The 23,722-nt window shown below is 38.9% G+C and overlaps 2 protein-coding genes across 4 annotated transcripts in view; both read left to right on the top strand.

Moving 5' to 3' along the window:
- LOC129767465 (uncharacterized) overlaps positions 1 to 23,722 on the top strand; it is a 155,116-nt gene that overhangs the window by 107,680 nt on the left and 23,714 nt on the right. The gene's annotated exons all lie outside the window — the stretch shown is intronic.
- On the top strand, positions 5,330 to 7,360 carry LOC129767485 (uncharacterized). 2 transcript variants are annotated; one of them, XR_008741525.1, is made up of 3 exons: positions 5,330 to 5,500; positions 5,555 to 6,310; positions 6,380 to 7,360. XR_008741525.1 is itself a non-coding variant. In XM_055768455.1 (2 exons), exons 1-2 carry the CDS (start codon positions 5,395 to 5,397, stop codon positions 6,247 to 6,249), a joined length of 801 nt encoding a protein of 266 aa, XP_055624430.1. In that variant the 5' UTR covers positions 5,330 to 5,394; the 3' UTR covers positions 6,250 to 7,360. The 2 variants fall into 2 exon arrangements, 1 of the variants encoding a protein (XP_055624430.1); XM_055768455.1 differs by having other exon boundaries at positions 5,555 to 7,360.

The following is a 23,722-nucleotide window of genomic DNA, read 5'->3' as shown; positions in this document are numbered from 1 at the left end:
GTGTTCTGTTAACAATGTGTACACGTGTTCTGTTAACCGTTTTTTTATTTGTTTGAGAATTTGTTCGTTTTTCCAAACCAGAAATGAGTGCATCGAGCCCTGCTGAAAGCATTCTTGTACTCGAACCGATTCATTTATTATTGATTTGCAAAAAAAAAAAAACATGGAGGGACAGCTATGCCTAGAATATCAACATGGGACAATTGAGCTTGATATTGTTTTTTCAAAAGCTGGGAACAAACAATAACTTGTGTTATGCTTTTCCGGAAGATTAGGCATAATAACATTGTTCTATGAAGAAAAGTGAAAATTGTCAAAAAGCAACATGGGACAACTATGCGTAGAACGGCAGTATAGTATTGCGGTACGAATTGTTAAACACGTTTTTCTCGAAACCATGTTATTTCAACTGGTGGTATCGATATTTCAGGATCTACTCGACCGATTTGACTGAAATTTTTTTATCAGTATGTAAAAATTAATTATCGAAGGCATAGCCGATTTTTGATATCTAATTTTTTCGATTTTTCAAAAATCACTGTTTAGAGATTTTTCATAAAAAATATCTCATTTTTAACAAAAATGGCCACCGTTTCGGTTATTTTTCGAATTTTCAAAAACCCTTTTGCAACGTTTTAGGTATTGTCCTAAAGTTTCAAAATATTCATTGTTATTTGTTGTACAACACCCCGTTTCTTCAGAACCGATACCACCATGCAAGGTACCTATTTGCAGACAGCGTCTACGTATCCAGCTGTCAACAGCGTCATAATCATTATTCGTGCACTCAAAAAATGGAAACTACATCTTCAAATATACCTTAAACAATAATCAAAATACACGAACACTTCACTTTATTTGTAACATCTGAAAAAAAATCCACGAAAATTCATTATTTTCCGACCTTTCGGACAGGGGTCTCCCCTTAAAAAAGGAATGGATTCTTCCTCGGAATTACTCTTTGATATGGTGAAATATACCAAGACGGCGTTGAGGAGGACTACACCGGTGCAATGAACAACGACGATGTACCACCCCAGACGATGGGTGAAGTTAAGGAGGCCATTAATCAGCTCAAGAACCACAAAGCAGCTGGTAAGGATGGCCTCGTAGCGGAGCTCTTCAAGGGAGGTCCGAGAAAACTTGTAGAGTATATGCATCGGTTGATAGTCAGGATCTTGGACACAGAACAGGTACCGGAGGAGTGGAAGGACGAGGTAATCTTCTTCTTCTTCTTCAATGGCACTAACGTTCCTAGAGGAACTTCGCCGTCTCAACGTAGTATTACTTGCGTCATTTTTATTAGTACTTAGTTGAGATTTTTATGCCAAATAACACGCCTTGAATGCATTCTGAGTGGCAAGCTCTAGAATACGCGTGATTACAGTGCAAGTCGGAAGAAATTTCTTTGACGAAAAATTCCCCCGACCAGAACGGGAATCGAACCCGAACACCCGGCATGTTAGTTATGACGCAAACCACTCGGCCACGGGAGCACGAGGTAATCTGCCCCATCTATAAAAAAGGCGACAAGTTGGATTGTGGGAACTATCGTCCCATCACAATCCTGAATGGTGCCTACAAAATTTTGTCTCAGATCCTCTTCCACCGTCTATCGCCAATAGTAAGTAGATTTGTGGGAAGTTATCAGGCCGGATTCATGCCCGGTTGCTGAACGACGGACCAGATTTTTACACTGCGGCAGATCCTCCAAAAGTGCCGCGAGTATCAGGTCCCTACACACCACATCATCGTCGACTTCAAGGCCGCATATGATACAACCGACCGATGACAGCTATGGAGGATCATGGACGAACACGGCTTTCCCCGAAAGCTGACAAGACTGATTCAGGCAATGATGAACGGTGTGCGGTGCAGTGTGCGGATCTCAGGTGAGCTGTCGGAATCATTTGAGACTAACAAGGGACTTCGAGAAGGCGATGGACTCTCCTGTCTGCTCTTTAACGTGGCGCTGGAAGGTGTTATGCGGAGAGCGGGCTTCAACAACACGATTTTCAACAAGTCTAGTCAGTTTATCTGCTTCGCCGACGACGTGGACATAATCGGAAGAACACATGCGACGGTAGCCGACTTGTATACCCGACTGAAACACGAAGCAGGGCTGATTGGGCTTGGGTTCAATGCGTCTAAGACTAAATACATGCTAGCTGGAGGGACTGATCGCAACAGAGTTCTTCTTGGTAGTAGTGTTGTGATTGACGGCGACGAGCTCGAGGTGGTGGAGGAATTTGTCTACCTTGGCTCGTTGATAACAACTGACAACAACAACAGCCGTGAAATTCGAAGACGCATTGTCAATGGAAGTCGTGCCTACTATGGGCTCCGCAACTCCTTGACTTCCAAGAAGCTGCGACCCCGTACGAACCATATACAAATCCCTAATTCGACCGGTTGTTCTCTATGGGCACGAAGCATGGACGATGCTTGAAGAGGACTCACAAGCGCTCGGAGTTTTCGAACACCGAGTGTTCAGAACAATATACGGTGGTGTACAGGAAAACGGAGTATGGAGAAGGAGAATGAACCACGAACTGGTGAAACTTTACGGCGAACGCAACATCCAGAAAGTCGCCAAGGCTGGACGAGTGCGATGGGCAGGGCATGTATTCAAAGAAAAAGATATAATTGAATGAAAAAACTACAGAAAATATTTTTTCTTTAACTTCATTCAGTTTTCACAGTCATTCGTTTTATCAAGCCTCTACGAGCTGAAACATTGGAGTCACGTAGGAAACGGCGTTGAAGAAACAGGGAATGGAATCCTCGAAATACGATCCATACCTATACTTTAGATTGACAGCGGCAGTGATAGATACTTCGTCGCTGTATACCTCGATGACCTGATGTTTTGATTGTTTTCTAACGATGGCAACTGGAAGGATGAAATAGAAGAGATGCTCAGCAGCATGCTCGGGATGGAAGATCTCGAACCAGCAAACATGACTCGTGGCCCAGTCCGTAGGAAGCAACCAATACAGATTTCCATTAAATTCACAATCACTACAGAAAACTTTTCTTTTGTTCTGGCAATCAAGGAAACCGTTATGTTGAAACGGTTATGAATGGAACATTCGGACAAATTAGGGGAAAATGGATCTTCTTCTTTGAATCTTTTCCATTGCGCCGTTTAAAAACAGCAGCTTCAGGGACCGCTAGCTCGTTTTAAGCTGAGTTTTCACGCAATAATTGAAGAGATTTATCGTCCTAAGATTTCCTGGCTGTTCTTAACATGGCTAATTGACATTCAAATCGATATTTTGAATGGTCTTTAACACTTTTCACTAGATGGAGTTTGATCACCATAATTCTTCTGAAGTTCATTATATCATGCAGCACGTTTCCCAGAACGGCAACAGGAAAACCGAAAACGACTATGTTGACGGCAACTATAGCATTCACAGTGGAACGGAATATAACTTTAGTTTCAACCGATGAACACAGCTCTCTCTGTTGAAAAACTCTTCTTCCTATTCGGCTTGCAATATGTTGTACTTTGACCCATAAAACCCATAAAAAATCACACAAGCTCTTCCCCAGCAAACAAATTATAAAACTCAATTCATGTTTTTGTATTATTTATATATTTAGTATTTATTTGTTTTTAGTATCACTTTAGAAAGCATCGAACTGTTGCATTGAATTGTATTAACTCTTTGTGGTCGTTTGTCTGCTCTCAGCCACCGGAGCAAATAACCATGCAATTTTATATTTTACTAAACCAAGTATCAGTTTATGCTTTTTCAAACGAAGCTCGATGTCTAGTGAAGCTGTTCACGAATCAATACGGTGCATAGATAACGATACTCAGTATCAAACGAAATAGGCACCGACACACGACAACGTACAGTGCATTGAATGCATAGGAATGTGGGACAAAATTCATAACAGCCGAATTTAGCCACTGTAACATTTTGGTGTGATGGAAAAGTCCCTGAAGCTGCTGTTTTTAAACGGCGCAATGGAAAAGATTCAAAGAAGAAGATCCATTTTCCCCTAATTTGTCCGAATGTTCCATTCATAACCGTTTCAACATAACGGTTTCCTTGATTGCCAGAACAAAAGAAAAGTTTTCTGTAGTGATTGTGAATTTAATGGAAATCTGTATTGGTTGCTTCCTACGGACTGGGCCACGAGTCATGTTTGCTGGCGTAATAAGCGTAAAAAAATTAAAAAATGTTTATTTTTCATAATCTTGCATATATAACTGTTTTTTCAAAGAAAAATAATTCCGACCAGTACGATATCCACGCCCAAATTTAATACGACCACAAAGGGTTAAAATTACAAAAATTAAATTAAAGGAAATTTTCGGTCGACCTGAGAAGCGTCAACGGATTCATTACTGCTCTCGTGAAGAACAAACCAGCCGAAATTTGTGTCCTTATTTCGCCAATGCACTCTTTCAGATAAACTGAATGTAGTAACAGGCAATTTTGCATCAGTATCATAACTTTGTGCAGGATCGATTACACGAAAGCGATAGATGATGGTTGTCCGCTTGATGGCAGAAAAATAAAAATACAGTGGCTGCTTCTGGTGATATCGGTGATCCTGTTGGAACGGTGAGCTCAGTATATGAGCTCTGGTTCGCAGATAGAAAATCAATGATCGGTTCGGAAAGCAACTTCAAAATTTATTAGATTTGACTGGTGATATAATCACAAAGGGGTGGGGCTTACGATGCAATGTTTAGCTTCTCTTCTCCAGTGTATCGAGAATGAAAAGCACGGTGGACAGCTACTTTTTTGTTTTCGCAGTAGTATTGATGTATTCAAATTGTTTGGATGCCTGTTTTGGTCTGTGTATTTTGAGGAGCACACATTGGACCAGTAAAAAAAGTGGGATTCAGTGCGTTTGGATAATGCTTAACATTTTACAATTATTCAACAAATATAAACGCGTAGAAATATTTCTAATCAATTGAGGCGAACATTCTTACCATTTATGAATAAATGGGTGAGTTATAAACGTTCGGAATCTTCTATTATTTCCTACATGATCGGTGTTTAGGTTTTCATTTTACCCCCTATAGACCTGTTTGACGAAATCCTATATCAAAAACTACAATGTCGCGAAGGAAACCTGAACTGTTGGCGAGAATCTATATTTACAGCTACATAAACTAGCGAAAAAATTTTGTTTAGTATGCAAGCTTCTCGTTTCACGGCCAGAACTCTCCAATTGCGTCTTATGTTGCGATAAGGCAGTTCACGCTGAATTTTGAGGTATCATTGAACGTTATTTTTATATATAACAAGTGCATATCACACAGACTTCGCGTATCGCCTATCAGCATAATCACGAGCGTTAGAGAAACAGCAGCAAAAATAGCACATGGAATGTTGTTAGTTTGTATCCACAACTTGCAACGAAATGTTCTCATCGTGGTCGAAACCTATGTTACCCTTTGACAAAATGAAGTGGTTAATTCTTATTGCTAGCGTCTTCGCTATTTTCCAATCTGTCCAGGCGGCTGATGGTAATAATAGTTGTATCTTGTTTCCGATAATAAACTAATTGGTTTGAATTCAAGTTCCAAACAACTGCCTGCAACACACGGACGTCACCGGAACGTTCGACCAGTACTTCTCTCTGGACGAAATAGGCAACCAACGCTCGGAAGAGATGCCGATCGATTTCTACATATTCATCGAGTTGCGGAACCTGCAGGAAGAGATCGCCATTTTGCTCTCGAGCAAAGATCGCTCGAACCAGTACCCCGACTTTGCGCGCAGCTACGAGATTCGGGTTGGAAACGTGTACACGGTCATCTACAGGGAGACCGTGAAAATGCGGGCTTACCACAGCCCGAAAGATAAACTATTTCCCGGGGATAAGTTCAAAATGCATTTCAAAATTGTGAAGAATGGTAACATAACCATCACGTTGGATGACAACGAGCAGAAACCATTACTGAATGTGTACGATAAGCGTGGAACGCTGGATGTGCGGTACATTAGTTTCGCATCCCGGATGAACGCGTACCCGATAACGTTTTACTTCAAGTGCGATATGGAAATGCCCAGCACCGAAGGACCTGTAGCGGAAGCGCTCCAAGCCTGTCCGGTGTGTCCCAAGCAGAAGTGTGAGGTTATCGTTAAGGCGTGTACCGATAATAGCAAGGATTTCGCTGATCCGGAGAAGCAGAAATACTACTTTTACTTCAACATGTACTTGAGCAAGAACAAGGGGAAAGGTGTGACCACGGATGAGAATTTGTTGAAGTGAATCGAAATCGTGAAAAGTAAAATAGAGCCTTGAATGTCTCCCCTGAGAGTGTATAATCCAGGTTTGTTGGAGACATTTTGCGGAATTCATTCTAAATACAATATGCGTTTATGTTTTTTTTCTATCCCAGGCTAGTTACTGTTCGACAAGGTCGTCTTCATTCTATGGCATTCAGCTGTAGCAGAATTTTATATATTGTAGCATACTGGATTTAGCGCTGAGTAACTTTCCAAGATTTGTCTCAAAGTGCCAATATGAAGAGGCATTGATATTGGAATACTCTCGAACAATGGTTGCGAGTATTCCGTTGCGATTCGCTTCGATGTGGATTTGGATGGTTATCTGAATAGCGGAGCGCGAATAAAGCTTTCTATCTCTAGATTTTTCTGTTATATAAATTGCTCATCTTGCTTCGGATATAAGCAGCAGGTCACAATAATTTTAATCGATACCAATCAATATCAATCTTATTGGGCATCAGAAAGGGCAACGATCCGGGGTATAAAATTCTTGTTCGAAAACATCCTTCCAATACATCATCTCAAAAATTTTCGTAGAGCTTCCTTGAGCGTTTGTTTATCCCTAGATTTTGCTTTGCGTTTATGGCTTGAAGCTTCTCAAACCAGTCTGCTTCTTGGCTTTCTGAATATAGAATTACAAAACTCCTCATATTTGACAGTGTTAATTCCACCACGTTCAAATTAGGGTTTTAGGATCAACTGTCTTTGCTTTTCTGTCGCTTCCTGTCGATGGTATAACGTTCTAACATACTTCAAGAGTCGAGTCAAGTCACGAGCAGATAGTTCGGGATATCAAGTGTTACCGCGCAACTTCGATTCGTGACGCGTTTGTTTCAGTAACACCATAATCTAAACCAGCTTTATCCAACCTGCGGCCCACCGGGCTCTACTAGTTGAGAAAACGATAGATGAGAATAAAGGAGTTTGCCACATTACACATTGTTACACATCACACGATTACACATTATTTAGTTGTCTAGTTAAGTGGTATTAGTAGATTAAATATTTACTAAATAAATTGATTCCGATTATTAGGGCTAACGTTAGTTAGTTGATGTTAGTTAATAAAAATGAAAATTTTGATATGAAAATATGAATATGAAATCATTACTTATTTTTGAGCTTGAGCTTGAGCTTGGGTAGACTGTACAATTCGTAGTTGCTCTCCGTGATTGACCTGAACCAACCAAATTGCAAAAGAACACACAGAATGACGCTTGGGAATAGCAAATCATTCTCTTTGTGCAATTTTCGGTGATCGAGCTTTAAATGGTCAATAACGACGCCGGCCCCGTCCTTACAGTCACCAGGGGTAGGGAAGGAATGTTAGTATGATAATCGCCGCCCAAAGGCCAGAAGGGTCACCTCTATAGCGTGGTTCCCTAGCGTTTACCATGGGAGGGATAGTTGTTATTGGGAAAGGTTAAGAATCAGGATTCACTGCGGTAAGTGATGTGATTATGTTAACACGGACATGAAATGATTCGACGAAACATGGAACAAATCGAATGTTTCGAGTAACACCGGCTGAGGTTATCAACGAGCTACCTTAGAAGGTAACGAAAGAAATCTACAAGAACTCGACTACTTATTATATGATTTTCGCGCCTAGTATTCTCTTGTATTCTTAAATCGCGATGTCGAAGATTATTCAAATTAGGCTTCCTGAGAAGGTAACCGAAAAAAAATCTCAATTCCTTGGTTCAATCGACAAAGTATTATGGGATCGCGTAGTATTCCTCTATTGCATTCTTTAAGGGTTATGAATGGGCTAGCTGAGAAGGTAGAATTCCTCTACAATGACTTCTCTATTATATGACTTCTCGCGCATAGTACTCTCTTGTATTCTCAGAGGTCATTATTAGGCTACCTAAGAATGTAACCGAAAGAACTTCTCTATGATGAATCGAATCGGTTATTTAATCTATGTTTTCCGCGGTAAATACTCTAAATATCACCTAACGACGGAGGTTATTTATGATAAACCTGAGAAGGTCACCGGGAAACATCTCTGTAGTAGGATAAACCTACATTGAATTCAGTGGCCTATCGCGTCGCATACATTCCTATTTTCAGAATATTCTGTCACACGATGACAGATCTTATTCATGGAGAACCTGAGAAGGTCACCGAGAAATAACTCTACAATAAAATGGACCTACAATAAGTTTGTACGCTACAGACGCGAATTTTGGCTGATGTCACAAACGTCAGTTTGTTCTGAAAATGTATCGCGACTGATTCCTATGCAACTGAAGCACACTACGAGTATACATTTGTTCCACCACCACCCACACTTCACATAAAACAAACCATTCCAACAGAACACAACACTACAATAACCAATCAGTTAGTATGGCCATATATATTCAAACATTTTCACACCAGTAATCAATGACCCAAAAAATATTGCTTATCTTATAATTAATTATAATTATAATAATGAATGAATAAATGAATAAATTGTTACCACACATATAAATACTCGTTTTAGTTTCTGAGCATACGAAGCGCATAACGAATAGCGACAACAGCAACCAATCTGTGACAACAGCAACCTGTAACTGTGATTAGTACATTTAACACAGAATATGAACCCCATAAGTCTACACAAAGCACATGAAAAGGAAAATTTAGAACCGCATTGAAAATGGAAAATTCTTGGATGAATATTGTTCCTTAGGTGAAGGTGGAAACTAGCCACAAATGGCTGCCACAATAGCGCTCATTTCTTTCATCTCCCTCCCTCACCCCTCGCCCGAAAATCAATTATTTTGCGGAACAATGTGAAGAAAATGATCGTTTTCGCACACTTCCCATCAATAAATATCAACTGAACGATCAACGAAGGAGAATATTAAGGAATTATCAACATCGAGTTACTATGCGGAAGAACTTGTTAATACCAAACTAGACCCAATTCGCATGTGTTATAAATTTGCTCATGTTACGCTTGCGTATAATCAGAATTTTACTTCACATGCAAATGCACCTTCTATATATATTTATATTTGCAATTGATGATCGGAGCATATCGTTCATACATTTTTCTTTTGTATTGAATTGTTATTTTTTCAAATGTATTCAATGACTCGTGTCGATGAAGCGCCACACAGTCTGATAAGTGAATTGATATATTTACGTGTGCTTTGCTCTTCTTTCACAAACACTATTACCCCATTTTTACACTTGGGTTTACCTATACTACTACAATGGCTAGCTTCCACCCAAGATGGATCTATGGTACTAGGTGAGGCCGTTTCGTCACTAAGATGGGTAGGGGAGCGGTATATGAAAACAGTACGGAAGAAAGCAGAAGGGGAATTATTTCCTTGAAGCGTGAAAGAGACAAACTGTTCACGAGCGAGCGTGGGTACAAGCGTATTGTGTTTTGTTTACAAACAAAACACAGTAGACTTCCAAGATGGCTGAAGAGTGGTTTTAGCAAGTTGGCCCACCTTAGAACATACTTCTACGCGCCTTGCTTCCACCTTCACCTTGATGTCTACAGTTCGTGTTTTTTATCCGAAGCCTCTCTGAGCGAAAAACTGCCCCTTACCCCATAAACTACACACACACACACACTCACACATGATACAAACATATCTACCTAGTCGTGCAACTATAACCATGCCATGAACCTTACCGTTGTGGTGGAGTAATATGGGAAGTCATGAGACTACACACAGGAGGACAGGAGGAGGCAATAAGAGAGAAAAAAAAACTTTGCATTTAAAAACTTAGCTTAGTCCTTCCATTGTTATCCGAGTTGTGATGTCCCCAACCAAAGTGATAATACCACTGCTTGATTAAGGCGCTGATACGGCTGTGTGTATCCCAAAGAAGGGATGAATATAATTTTTGCCTTCATATCGCGTCGATGTAACACAGTAGTTCACTAAGCCATATGTACTCTTCTAATACGAACACAAATCAACGCAAAATTTTTCTCCAGGAATGAAAATAGTTGTATGCGACGGAAATATTTTTAGCGAGCACATTCATCAGTTTTCACTACGGCTTCACAAATCGGTTTTGATTCAGAAAATTGCACTTCACTCATAACGCACTTCGATATTCAAAGCGGAACATAACAATAACACTAATACACGGCAATTACGCGACGAAACAGGGAACATGTCGTAACATGGAACCGACAATAACATATCCTTTTCGACGAAAAATTCATTTTTGTATCACAACTTTACGCATCTATCCTAGGAATTTGTACAAATTCCATCGGATATCGATGTAGATCTATGAAATCATTACTTATTTTTCGTCATAAAAGTACGTTATTTAGTAATGGTACAAAATCAGAAAACAGGTCACGTTTTTTATGAAATAGTTTTAACGCTAATAATTATTTCAAGTCTGAACGGATTTCGATGGTTTGCATTCCAATTGAATCGGAAATTCTCTAAAATTTTTCGGTACGTTATACATTACGGTTCCCTAACCTGTAAATTATTTAGATTCACGAAAACTGGATACACATTTTCCTATCGTGACTGCTCATTTGCATGTTGCCAAAAATAGGGTGACCAACATTTTCGATGAAATAAAAAAATCTAACTTTCTTATCTCTATAGATAGAGGTAAATATAGTTCGACAATGTTGTAGTCCCGGTTATTTGAGACATCTTTGTACAAAAAAGTTTTTTTCTATCTCTTGAAATAACCGATATAGCGTCTTTTTTCTAAGTTACGTTAGGGTCACCATGAAAAAAAAACCGTTTTCTTGCTCTAACTTTTCTAATTCAAATTCTACATGCAAACAGTCTTCGAAAGACTTTTAGAGCTTACTAATACAAACATTTTTCGATGTAGAACTTGTCAATATACCAAGCTCACTCAATGCTATTGATATTTCTTCCCAAAAAAAAAAACGCTCTCTTCAATTGTTAGTCATTCTTTATGGGGCAAATATAAACAAATTCTATTGACGGCATTTGAAAGAGCATATTTCACTCTACATGATGTGTGATTTCCAAAACTATGTTATTTTTCGTGTTTGAGTAAATTAAAATAGAAGTCATGAATTTTTGGGTAAAAAAAACATCAATAACTTTCAGTAGGATTAAGATATTGACATTGATGTTGGTATTAATAAGCTCAAAAAGTCGTACGAAGAAAGTTTTGAAGTAGAATTTGAAATATAAAAGTTAAAGCAAAAAAACCGTTTTTTCATGGTCACCCTAATGCAACTTAGAGAAAAAGCGCTAATTCGATTATATCAAAAGATAGAAAAAAACTTTTGCTCTACATAGTTGTTTAAAATAACTGGTGCTACAACATTGTCAAACTATGTTTATCTCTATTTATAAAGATAAGAAAGTTAGATTTTTTATTTCATCGACAATTTTGGTCACACTATTTTTGATGACATAAAAATGAGCGCTCTATCATATGTAACAACTTTGTCGAAGACAGTTTTTGTCTAAGAATAAATATCTTCCTCAAAGTTGTTTTTTGCGCTTTCTATCTAAGTTACATTAGGGTAACCATGAAAAAAACTTTTATATTTAAAATTCTACATCAAAACTGTCGTCGTACGACTTTTAGAGATTATCAATACCAATATTTTGCGATGCAGAACTTGTCAATATCTTAATTTTGCTCAAAGTTATCGATGGGTTTTCATCCAAACACTCATGATTTCAATTTTAATTTACTCAAACACGAAAAATAACATTGTTTTAAAAATCACATATTATATAGAGTGAAATTTGTTCCTTCAAATTCCGTCAACAAACATTTCTTATGTTTGCCCCAAAAAGAATGACAAACAAATGAAAAGAGCGTGTTTTTTTGGGAAGAAATATCAATAGCATTGAGTGAGCTTGGTATATTGACAAGTTCTACATCGCAAAATGTTTGTATTAGTAAGTTCTAAAAGTCCTTCAAAGACAGTGTGTATGTAGAATTTGAAATATGAAAGTTAGAGCAAGAAAACAGTTCTTTTCATGGTGACCCTAACGTAACTTAGAAAAAAGACGCTATATCGGTTATTTCAAGAGATAGAAAAAAGCTTTGTTCTATAAAGATGTCTCAAATAACTGGAACTACAACATTGTCGAACTATGTTTACCTCTATCTATAAAAACAAGAAAGTTATATTTTTTATTTTATCGACAATTTTGGTCACCCTATGTTTGATAACATAAAAATGAGCGCTCTATCATATGTAACAATTTTTTCTCAGAGAGTTTTTGCGTAGAAAATAACTGTCGAGCTCTAAATGCTAATTTCCACTTAAATGCATCTCCTGGACCATTGTGCAATGAGGATAGAAAAAAGTCACACGAGGGTTGTGTCCATGACACGACCAAATAGTTGACGTAGAATTCCGTTAGGCAAATCTGTTGCATGCTGATTTTGGATTTGTTTGGAAAATCACTTCGTTAAACTTCTTGTTAATGATTTGGTGGCCCTAAAACTTTAATCACAACATCAAAGTGTTATCTCAGGGAAACCTCAGAAAATAACTGAGATAAGCTCAAGTGGATCTAATGGACTCGACGATATATTTCGTTGATCATCGAACTCTAGATCGAACATCTATTGCGATGGCGAAGAGCTATCTGAGATCTATCTGAGAAACCTGAGAAGGTAACCTAGTGAACTTCTGTAAAACCAATCGACCCGGGTATATTATCGTATATTATCGAGCATACTGTTCATATAACTGCTATTGTGACGGCAAAGAGTTATTTATAAGAAACCTGAGAAGGTAACCGAGAACTCGGGAAGAAATTGAAGATTTAAAGAATTAGAGAATCGAAGTATTAAAGCATTAAAGAATTAAATAAAAGGTTTAACTGAATATATAAGAATATATGCGGGAAAAGTAATCTTATAGCACGTCATGTTTCTATACTCCCATGGTGAAATATCCAAATGAGCACACATATGAAGGTAACGTTAAATACATTTTCATATACACCATGAAAAATGTCCATTATCGTGCACTCGAGCTCACAGTTCATAAAAAACCGCTTTCGCCATCATGCGAACGTTGATATCCACGTCGCTTTGTTGACATTAGCATCCGTCACCAGAGCTTCAACTCTGAGCACACTGAATCATTTTTCCTCTCATCGCATACAATTAAAAAGCGCCACTGTTGGTAGTTTCATTGACATAACATTCTTTTGACGTTGACGTCTTTCATTAAGGGATTTACATATCAAACGAATCGAAAATTTACTAAGATTTGTTTGATATGCTATATATTACAAAGTGCTTCTGTTAAGAAGAGCGCAAAACGCAGATAAGTGTGTGTACATTTCTCGCGTAACTTTTGAAAAGGTCCAATGTAACATTTTCGTCAACTCGAGAAAAACGAAGTTGAAGACCCAAACATTATCCCGCGAATTGTCTTAAAAGCTTTCGATCTTTATCGCTACTTTCACCACTAGCAGTCAAGAATAACTCTGAAAAACCAATCGTAACTGTTGTTCCGTGATTTGAGATTAAAGTTGAAGACTAGCAGCGAAAAATGTTACATTGGACCTTTTGACTGCCCGCATTTGCACATTGGACATATTACGTTGCACGATAAGAATTTGAAACTAACTACTAAACAACAATCCAAATAACAGCATTTCATTCTAAAGGCAGATTATTATTGTTATCACTCGTCGAATTGCACTAAAATCGGTAACAACACCTGTAAGAAACAAAAACTCAAAACGACCGAAGTACGACTTCGTATTGTTTTGACTGCTTTGTTACTTCGGACGTTTCGGGCGTCGGAGAAAAGAGGCGTCCGAAGTAACAGCCGGGCGCATAAAATCCAAATCTGTACATTGGATATTTTTTGTATCGGCGATAAAAAGATGAAGAAGATAGATACGTGAATGATTGTTTTTGTAATACATTCAATGATTGAAAACTAATAGCGTGCATCCATTAACTCGATTTGTTTACATTTGTTACATAGGACCTTTTCAGAAGTTACGCGAGATTTAGCCTTTAGCCTTCAAGCCTGCTCCTTCAAGTATCCTTCAAGTATTTTTTGATGCTATGATGGGCGATTGTTTGGTGGTGCCAATTATGAAGCCGTGATGATAAATATAAACAAGGAGGGGTGATAGCAGAAGGGGAATATTTACGCTAGGGTATGAATAATGCATCTCTGCAGAGCCAAATATTCAGTCTTTTTTTATTCGAAGCAGTTATCGTCGCTTGTTTTCCGTCATCATAAGGTCTTCGTTGGTGCGTTTGACATTGCATCAATGCATTAAACTGACGTTTTGGTGAAGTAGGCGTTAATGAATTTTGGATGTGATTTGGTTTCACTTGCCAGTAGCAAAATTTCCTCCGCTAAGGAGGTATGTTTGCATAGGAGACGTAATCACCAACACCATTAGTGTTGTGAAAACGCAATGTTGTTTTTTTTTGCCTACAAGCGTAACCATGCAAATTTCCAATGAAATAATCTGTCCGGTTGAAGGATATTATCGGCAAAAAGAGGGCCTAGTCGATTTTGCGGATTAAAATATATTTTTTCCATTTGAAAAACGCTTACGTCTATTTATGCGTTTCAATCATTCGTTTCAATGAACATTTGATCGCATAGCTAGACTTAATCACCAGGTTGCTCTGTCTGTAGCGTTAGTAAAGGGTGTGTCACATCAAATTGCATCACGGAAAAAACGCTGTAGAAATTTAATTTTTAGGAATTATATCTTCAGCTTTTGCTTATAATTAGATAAGAGTGTATAGATCACGTTGGCCATGCTTCACTGTCAATTTTTCGTAAATTTGGAAAAATGTCGTCGAACGAAAAAGAGCGTCGTGAATTAATCCTGTGCACTCATTTCGAGAATCCGGAGTTGTCACATCGGGACATCGGTAAGATGCTGGGAATCGTCCAATCCACGGTCAGCAGAGTACTAAAATGATACTTCGAGAACCTAACCATCGACCGGAAGGTGAAGAACGGTAAAAATGGATGCTTCGTCAGTGAAAAAGATCACAAGCGCGTAGTTAAGCAGTTTAGACGTGATCCGAGAAGTTCGGTCCGGGATGTCGCCAATAAGCTGAATTTGTCAAGTTCATTCGTCCAGCGGACCAAGCAGCGGGAGGGCCTGCGTACATACATGGTTCAGAAGGCTCCTAACCGCGACGAAAGGCAAAACATGGTGGGGAAGACGCGAGCCCGGAAGCTGTACACCGAAATGCTGACGAAGCCGCATTGCCTGGCAATGGACGACGAAACCTACGTCAAAGCGGACTTTCGTCAGCAGCCGGGCCTGTTGTTCTTCTCCGCAGAGGACAAATTCAGCGTTCCGGAGGAGATTCGCAAGCAGAAACTATCCAAGTTTGCCAAAAAGTACATGGTGTGGCAACCGATCTGCTCTTGCGGAAAGCGGAGCGCCCCCTTCGTGATGACCGGCACGGTAAACGGGCAGGTTTACCTTAAGGAGTGCCTACAGAAGCGCTTACTACCACTATTGAAGCAGCACGAGGGCCCGACCATTTTCTGGCCGGATCTCGCTTCGTGCCACTATTCAAAGGACGTGTTGGAGTGGTACAAAGCCAACGGGGTCACCTTCGTGCCAAAGGAAATGAACCCGCCCAACGCGCCGGAGCTTCGCCCAATAGAGAAATATTGGGCGATTGTGAAGCAGGCCCTCCGGAAGAACCCAAAAGTTGTCAAATCGGAGGCGGACTTCAAGAGAAAATGGATTTCTGTTCAAAAAAAACTACAACCTGACGTTGTACAGAACCTTATGGACGGGGTAAAGAGGAAGGTACGAGCATACGGGCTTGGGATCGAAGTATGAATAAAAAGAAAATGCCAAAAGTTGTTTAATAGTTTTTATTTTACTGTCTAAAATTTTCAAAAGGATCGGTCTAATGGGCGAATTTCTACAGCGTTTTTTTCGTGATGCAATTTGATGTGACACACCCTTTATTTACAGTTCCGATAATAGTCAAAACGTCTCCGACGGTAGTTTCAATTGTTATCGGATAAAATCAAGAAGGTTTGGAAGAAATTTAATGAAATGTCTGGAAAAGGTGTGAGTCTAGAATAATACTTTTTCCCTGTATACTCTGGGATTTGATAATAACAGTAGGTTCGTGTTTTTCAATTAATCGAATTTTTAAAGGCAATCTGCAATGTTGGTAATTTTGGCAACATGATTCACCGATATCACGATCAATCGCATAGAGATTGTGGAGTGACTTACACCAACGGTATGAGTAATTGCTGAGTATGTGGAATAATTCGATGTCGAATCCGAGGAGTTATAATACTAAGAACCAATAGTATTTTAAATTTACTACTGATCTGATTGTTTCATTATCTACTTGAATATTCAAATGCAGAAATTTAGGTAGTTTTGTGAGCAGTGTTTCAATAGTTTCTTATATTCATCTATCAAGGAACACTAAATAATAATACACTATCGTGACAGGCATGTTTGGACTCTACAGAGAATGTGATTCAAATGTAGATTTAGCTTATAGCATATAACACCTATAATTGTTGATTATCGAACGATGTATGTAAGCTGTATGGAACTACGTCTGTTATGCGGACAAACAGTGATTTTTCGGAAACGTTTTTTCAAAATTGCTCAAATGTTTACAAATGTTATACGTATTACATGGTGTAAAATGCGTAACGGCAAAAAAGTCGATTTTGTTCATTTTGTCGTTTACGTCTCCTATACAAACATGTTATACTGACACCAAGTACCTACTGCGATTCTATACACTCTCAACGCCATTCAGTGAAATTTCGAAAATGTTTATTCATGAACTGAACGAAAGTCAGTGTTTTTGTTGGTGTCTAGTTTTTTGTACGTACCTTCTATATATTTTCATTTATTTGTTTTCGACATAGTTGTTTATGTTACCTTACATAAAACATTCAATTTGTAATTCAATCTCTTCTAATCGTACGATTTATCATGTGATTTAATAGAATACTTTTACTCACGTTTATGTTCATTCCTTTGGAACATCTATTCCATTCAGGCGGAGTTAGTGACTCAATTAAGTGGGAAGTGTCCGTAAACGTAGTTGTTAAACGGTTACTGTAAAGAGATTGATATCTTTTCATTGATCTTCGGTACAATGGTAACCACCAGTACTTTCGTGCCTTTAGACGAACACCTACCGACAAACGGTCGTTGTTATCTACACTGAGAGAAATAAGTAGTAAATATAACGAATTTTTTGGTAAATACTACCAATCTATAGTCATTTTCGACCGTACTAATAAACACATATGTCTAGCAGAACCATGATTCGGAAGCCTCCGTATTGCCTTATGGGAACAATGAAAATGGTTAACACGCGCTTTTCTCACCAGTTTTCAGATATGACAATATCCAAGCTTACTAATGTTATCGAGTAAAATATACTAATCTCTGGTAGGGATGCGGGTTTGATGACAATATGTACAAAAAAATTGTACATTCTACTAATTTTGCATTACCAAATGTATTTGGTAGTTTTCGACCGAGGATTTTTCTTAGTGTAGGAGGAACGCACAATTTCAACACGTCACTTCCAATACTATGGAACAAATTTTCTGAGATTAGCGGTAGCGACCAAGCCAAGATGATGGGCAAAATAAAATTGAACTCTTCTGGAATAAGTTTTGCATGTAGTCCCTCGTGTACTCTGCTCTTAGGTTGGACTCTTATGCACCGAGAGAAGTGACCGATTGCTGGCGATTAATTGAAATCCCGTCCCGTCTGTGTTTGTTTTGTGTTCACGAGAGGACGATTATGCCGGGAATTCGAAACAAACAGAGACTTAATAAAATATGACGATAATCGCACTCGCCGAGATCAGCGTGTGCGCAAACGCAAAAGGATGCTCGGGGTAAGTTATTCTCACGCGCGCGCAGCTATGACCGATCAGCACGATCATCACTACTGACCTGTACACAAACTGTCCAGCCGGAAATATGCCGTCCTATAACTCGGATTGGCTGATGCCGTAGAATCGCTGGTTAGCAGCGTGTAGAACTTTTTTTTCATTTTGTTAGCTGGATCTGATCCCGACTCCGGTTTGTCGTCCTTGACATTTGAAATTCTTGCTCTTCGGCCAAGTGTTTGAATCTTCAGGTTTTATCGCTCCGGAATGGTCCAAGAGGAAGACAAGCGACGGCGTCGGTGATGCCGGATTATGTGCGAAGTGCTTTTTTGTTGTATTCTGTTTTGTTAACACATGCTTTTCTCCTGTTTCTAGAGTCCGAGCAATTTTTGTTCTGAATCTAGGATTTTAGTTTTTGTTTTCGTCAGATTCACATAGAATACGATCGTTTTTCGTGGCCGGAGGAGAGGTGATCGAACCTGTTCCTAAAATATATCTCTATATTGTTCCATTATTGAAACATAAATCCTTTGCGAACAGGTCACCATAATTTGTAGCGAGATTCCGCGAGAATTCTCACAAGCAGCAAGACGGGGTTCATAAATAAAACTTATGATTCCCTTGGGAAGAATGCAAAACTAATTTACGCGATCGTAATGGTACTATTTGTCAGCAGAGTATTTTATGGTCCCGCCCGGTTGTGTTCTTGTCCTAATAATGTTCTGGTTGATATTTAAAAATTAATGACACACCCATTATTACCAAATTTACTTGTTGTCGCTGGTGGTGGAGGCACCGCTCTTCCTCCGCCGATGCAAAACAGGTTCAATCGAGCGAAATTTATGCCCCACCCGGTAAACCGCGCCCGCCACCGAAGAGAGGGAGAGATAAAAAATGAGTCTGATCATACAATGTCCCCTGCAGTCCCAGCGCCTCACCTCGCGGGGTTGTAAACTTTATGACACTATTTTTTATCTCCTTCGATTGTCACACAGTGTGTCCAGGCACCGTAGCGAGATCTAGGAGATTCGCTCGGAGATCTTTGTGCCGGACACCGAACGACCACAACCAGTGGCAAGATCAGATAAAGCGATTAAGGGGGGCGACTTGGGTTGATTAATTAGCAAGGCGATAAAAGCGTTGATTTTATGGTAATGCTGAACGATCGTGTCGAATTGAGGTAAAATAGCGAAAATTGTGGAACTGTCCGAGTAAATCATGTTCTGTCTCGATAAGATCGTAATTATATTGTAGATTGTTTTGGCTACTTCAGAAGATTGTAGACGAACATTGATACGGGGCGTACGGAATTATGGTGTTTGTTTTTCAAATGAAGTCTGTAACGCGTGAAGACTTTTTGTAAACTGTTGAACGTAAATCCAGAGATTCATTCAATTATAGGTTAGTTTTTTTTACACTTCTACAGTTGAATGTCAGCCAAACTATGATTTGTTTAGTTCCATTTTTCCAATTTTACAAAATGAAAAACTAACGAAAAACGTGTAAGAATTGTATTTTTTTTTCTTATCGTATTCTACCGTGATCAAATGTAGCTGTACTGCGTGAAAAGGTCTCAAATAACCCTGATCCCCAGAACAAACTGTTCCACATCCTGCGAAATACAGTCCTCGTTCTAAGGGACTTCAACTGATAACAATCACAATCGTCGCGAAATTGACGCCACAGAAGTCATGAAAAGCGGACCTACACTCTGTCCAACTTCTATAAGACCACCCTGAATCTATTTCGTTGCAATACAAACAGTTAGAATTTCAACAAGATACATTCATACATTGTAGACTGCTTAGAATGAAGTATATTTAACGTCAATTCCGTTCAAAAAAGTTGTTTGTTTATTTATTGTGCTTAAATATGATAATTTCAGCTGTCAAAATTATCAATAAAAATTCAAAACGATAGGCTGACTTACATGTCAATAATTGGTAACCTTTCCATTTCGACTAATAACTTTGAAAATTCGTGTTGGAATACTATTTACCAAATTCTGCTGAACGGGTTTCTCGATATTTTTTTTATTTTTCCGAAATTGCGACCTTGAGCAATTTCGGAAAATTTCGGAAATTTCGTGGTGTACCGTTTTCACTCAGTGTAGATTCTGCGTACAAGGATCCACCCTAAGGTTTTCAACAGGATTCAAGTCTGGAGAGCGAGCCGGCCAGTCCAAAAAAAATAAGTTTTTGGTCCTTATTCCATTGCTTAGTTTACTTGCTGGTATGAATAGAAGCATTGTTTTGCTGGAATGTGATTTTTTTTGTGACGATATCCACGCAAAAACGGTAGGAGAGAGGATTCCAGAACATGTGTGTAATCCTTGAATGATGTGAAAACTCTTTTGAGCATTCCAGTTGCGCAGAATTCCGTCCAAACCATGCACGAGCCTCCATAACCAAAATTCCTGGTTGAAAAATACTGTTCCTTCTTCCGTAAATCACAACAGTACCCGTTGAAACCACCAGGACCATCCAAATTGAAATTTTTTGCGTCAGTGAAGATAACCTATACATTGAAGAACTCTTCGTTATGGTACACAGCAAAATGTAGTCTTTTGGAAACATTCTTTGTCACAACATACCGGGGGTTATTCTGAGAGTCAAGTCGGTATAAGTGAGATTTTTTCCTTCGGAGTTATTTGCCAATTCTCACCAAATTCTAAGAGTCGGGCGACACGGAAGTACAATGAGAAATGAAACAATTTTTTAATTATACCGATTCTCAGAATACAAACACGTGCGCAAATTGACTGTCACATCGTAAAACCGACTCTCAGAATAGACCCCACCATGTCCCACTGTCGGTTCATGTGAGATTTGGCAAAACTCAGACGTCTTCCGAGGTGAGATGGTGTAAGATGAGGAGTTTTAACCTTTTAAGCCCTCTTTATGTGAGGATTTTTTTTACCAAAATTTGATAAATTGTCATCCGAGCAGTTAGGTAGTTGAAATATTGCTTTATTTGCACATGCGATTGTGAGGTATTCGAGCCTGTTCTAGCTATTTCCCGCTTATTCCGGTCAGAGAGCTTCGATTTACGCGGAGCTCTCTTCTTCTTACCGTATCCTTGTGGATTCGCCAAATAATTGAGCACTACTTGATGGGATCGTCCAAACCGACGAGAAATTTCTCTGATACCAACATTTTCTTGGTGAAAAGCATCGATTTGTCTCTCTTCTCTCTCCGTGAGGACTGTTCCCTTCGGCATTTTCCAGATTTAATTGATCAAAACAACTAAAACAACGGAAAATGTAACTGGTCTTATAGAAACTTGCCAGTTGAAAATACGAAAACATTCGTTTATGCTTAGCGCTTGCACACACACATATGAAAATCATGCAGTGTATGGTAGTCACCAATACCTACACACTATAATATAAATTGAAGTATTGCTTGTTCACAATGACACAAAGCAGCTAGATCTCATAGAAGTTGGATAGAGTGAAGTGGTGCCGCATGACGGATCTCCTACCTTCGTTCGTAGCCATACTGACATAGCGATAAATTTGAGCTTCGCCAGCACTAACCTACTTCGCTACCTTCTCTGATGAATGTACCATCGTCCGGACCAAATACCTTCGGCAATTAGTAAACGACCGTGGTGGCTAATGTGGATGTATTTCTGTTCCATCTCCGAAACCCCGAATCAGTAACCATGGGCCCATACTCGAAAGGGTTACTCGAAGCGGCATCCGCATCAGTATCCGAAAGCTGCTCTGTATCCGACAGGAGAGATGTGAGAGCTACAATGAAATTGAGGGGGAAGGCTTTACGGGCAACCAAGTGACTACCTACTGGATACCCGAATGAAGAGAGAGTTACTAAATTCTACCACACGGATCGAAAAGGTAGAAAGATAATCCGCAATGTCAAAACAAACAGTTGGCATCAACGGCGCTCCTAGCGACAGCACCCTAGTTGAGCTTAAGCTGCGGGTCAATGCCCTTTCAGGGAAATGGGAGTGTCAGAGCATTACTCTGGACGATTTTTACTTTTTTTTTGAATTTGCAGAACATGCCAAGAGTACATCAGCGGGCGAGATTAGATACTCGTTCCTAGATGATCTCGCCAACCCAATTTTCGTTCTACATGAAGAAAGCAGTCTACCATTGAACAATTGGCTTCACAAACAAGGCGGCGAAGTCGAGAATGTCGAGTGTGTTGAAGTGCTGTTGCATTGTCGACTCTCCTTCAAACTGCACTACCCGGATGTAATGGATAGAGTCAACTGTTTATTAGGGTTCTTCCTAAAAGTCAACGAAAGTTTTGATGATCCCTGGTGTTTGCGTACTCTTTACTGTTCGCGTCTAGTGGAAAAATTTGAAATCACACAATCACACAGTATAAAATGTTCCCGTGCCAGTGAGACAAACAAGCTCCCGTAGTGACGAGAATATTGCTGCCGCTAGGGCATCAATTGAGGAAGACCCAAATCAGTCTCTCACACGTCGTTCTCAAGCGTTGGGCATCTAAGTGACGTCGTTGTGGCGAATTTAATAAAGAATTTCATTGTTGTCCAAAACCATTATTGTTTTATTTAAAAACTTTTGTAACGCTCTTATTGCTGTTATTAGTTGGTTGGTAAGCAAGTATTCAGTTGGAGATGCACATGCCAAAACCACATTTTTTCATACATTTATTAATATAATTGTGGGATGCATTGTCAAATGCTCCCTCAATATCAAGAAAAGCTATAAGGGAGATTTCTTCAGCGTCAACGATGTGACTATTTTTGGAATCTACGTGTGAAGCGCTATTTCATTTGATTTATTTGCTTGGTAAGCAAAATTGAAATTTGTTCAATGATCTCCTGTTCAAATATGATGATTTGATATGCAGATCAATGATATTTTTTAACCCATCTGTTTATTTTGTTTATTTCATTAGGATCATTTAGCAATTCAGCTGTAACAGAGCCGAATTATATTACACAGTAGCCACTTAAGCGTAAGAGTATTTCTATCTTATCAATACACGTTTTTATCTATTTCACAATAGCCATTAAGACGTAAGAATATTCCTATTCTATCGATACACAATACATGTCGCCTTTGTCGGTGTAAGAATATTCTTATTGTTCGAATGTCCCCAGTTGGACTATACACTGCGGGATTGTTGATATGAGGCTTCCATTGTTGTGTTATTAATAGTACCAATTACCGATGCAGCAGACCGTAATGTGAACGGTAAGGGACTGGGAATATGATCGTTCGCTTAGTAGATGATAGATGATAGACTAATTGATCTATACGTTTTGGAAGTCATCCTGTCACTTTTTCCAACCTTGAGAATAAATAAAACCCGGACTTTTCGCTATTTACTACGAATGTAGCTTAGAATAATGCTAGCCCTAAACATCTCTGACTATGTAAAAGGACAGTGATATTCTTGCCTTTTGACGTAGAACTACGTCTTTCATTAAGGGTGCCAAATCAGAAAACAGGTCACGTTTTTATGGAATAAAGTTAACGTTAATAACTATTTTTGCCATGAACGGATTTTGGTAATTTACATACCAAACAAATCGGAAATTTTCTAAGATTTGTTATGCGATACATTACAATCCAATAGTCTGTATATGGTTTACATTGATGAAAA

The sequence above is a fragment of the Toxorhynchites rutilus genome, chromosome 1 (genome assembly GCF_029784135.1).
Source record: "Toxorhynchites rutilus septentrionalis strain SRP chromosome 1, ASM2978413v1, whole genome shotgun sequence".
Taxonomy (NCBI): Eukaryota; Metazoa; Arthropoda; class Insecta; order Diptera; family Culicidae; genus Toxorhynchites; species Toxorhynchites rutilus.
This window is presented reverse-complemented; position numbering and strand designations above follow the sequence as displayed.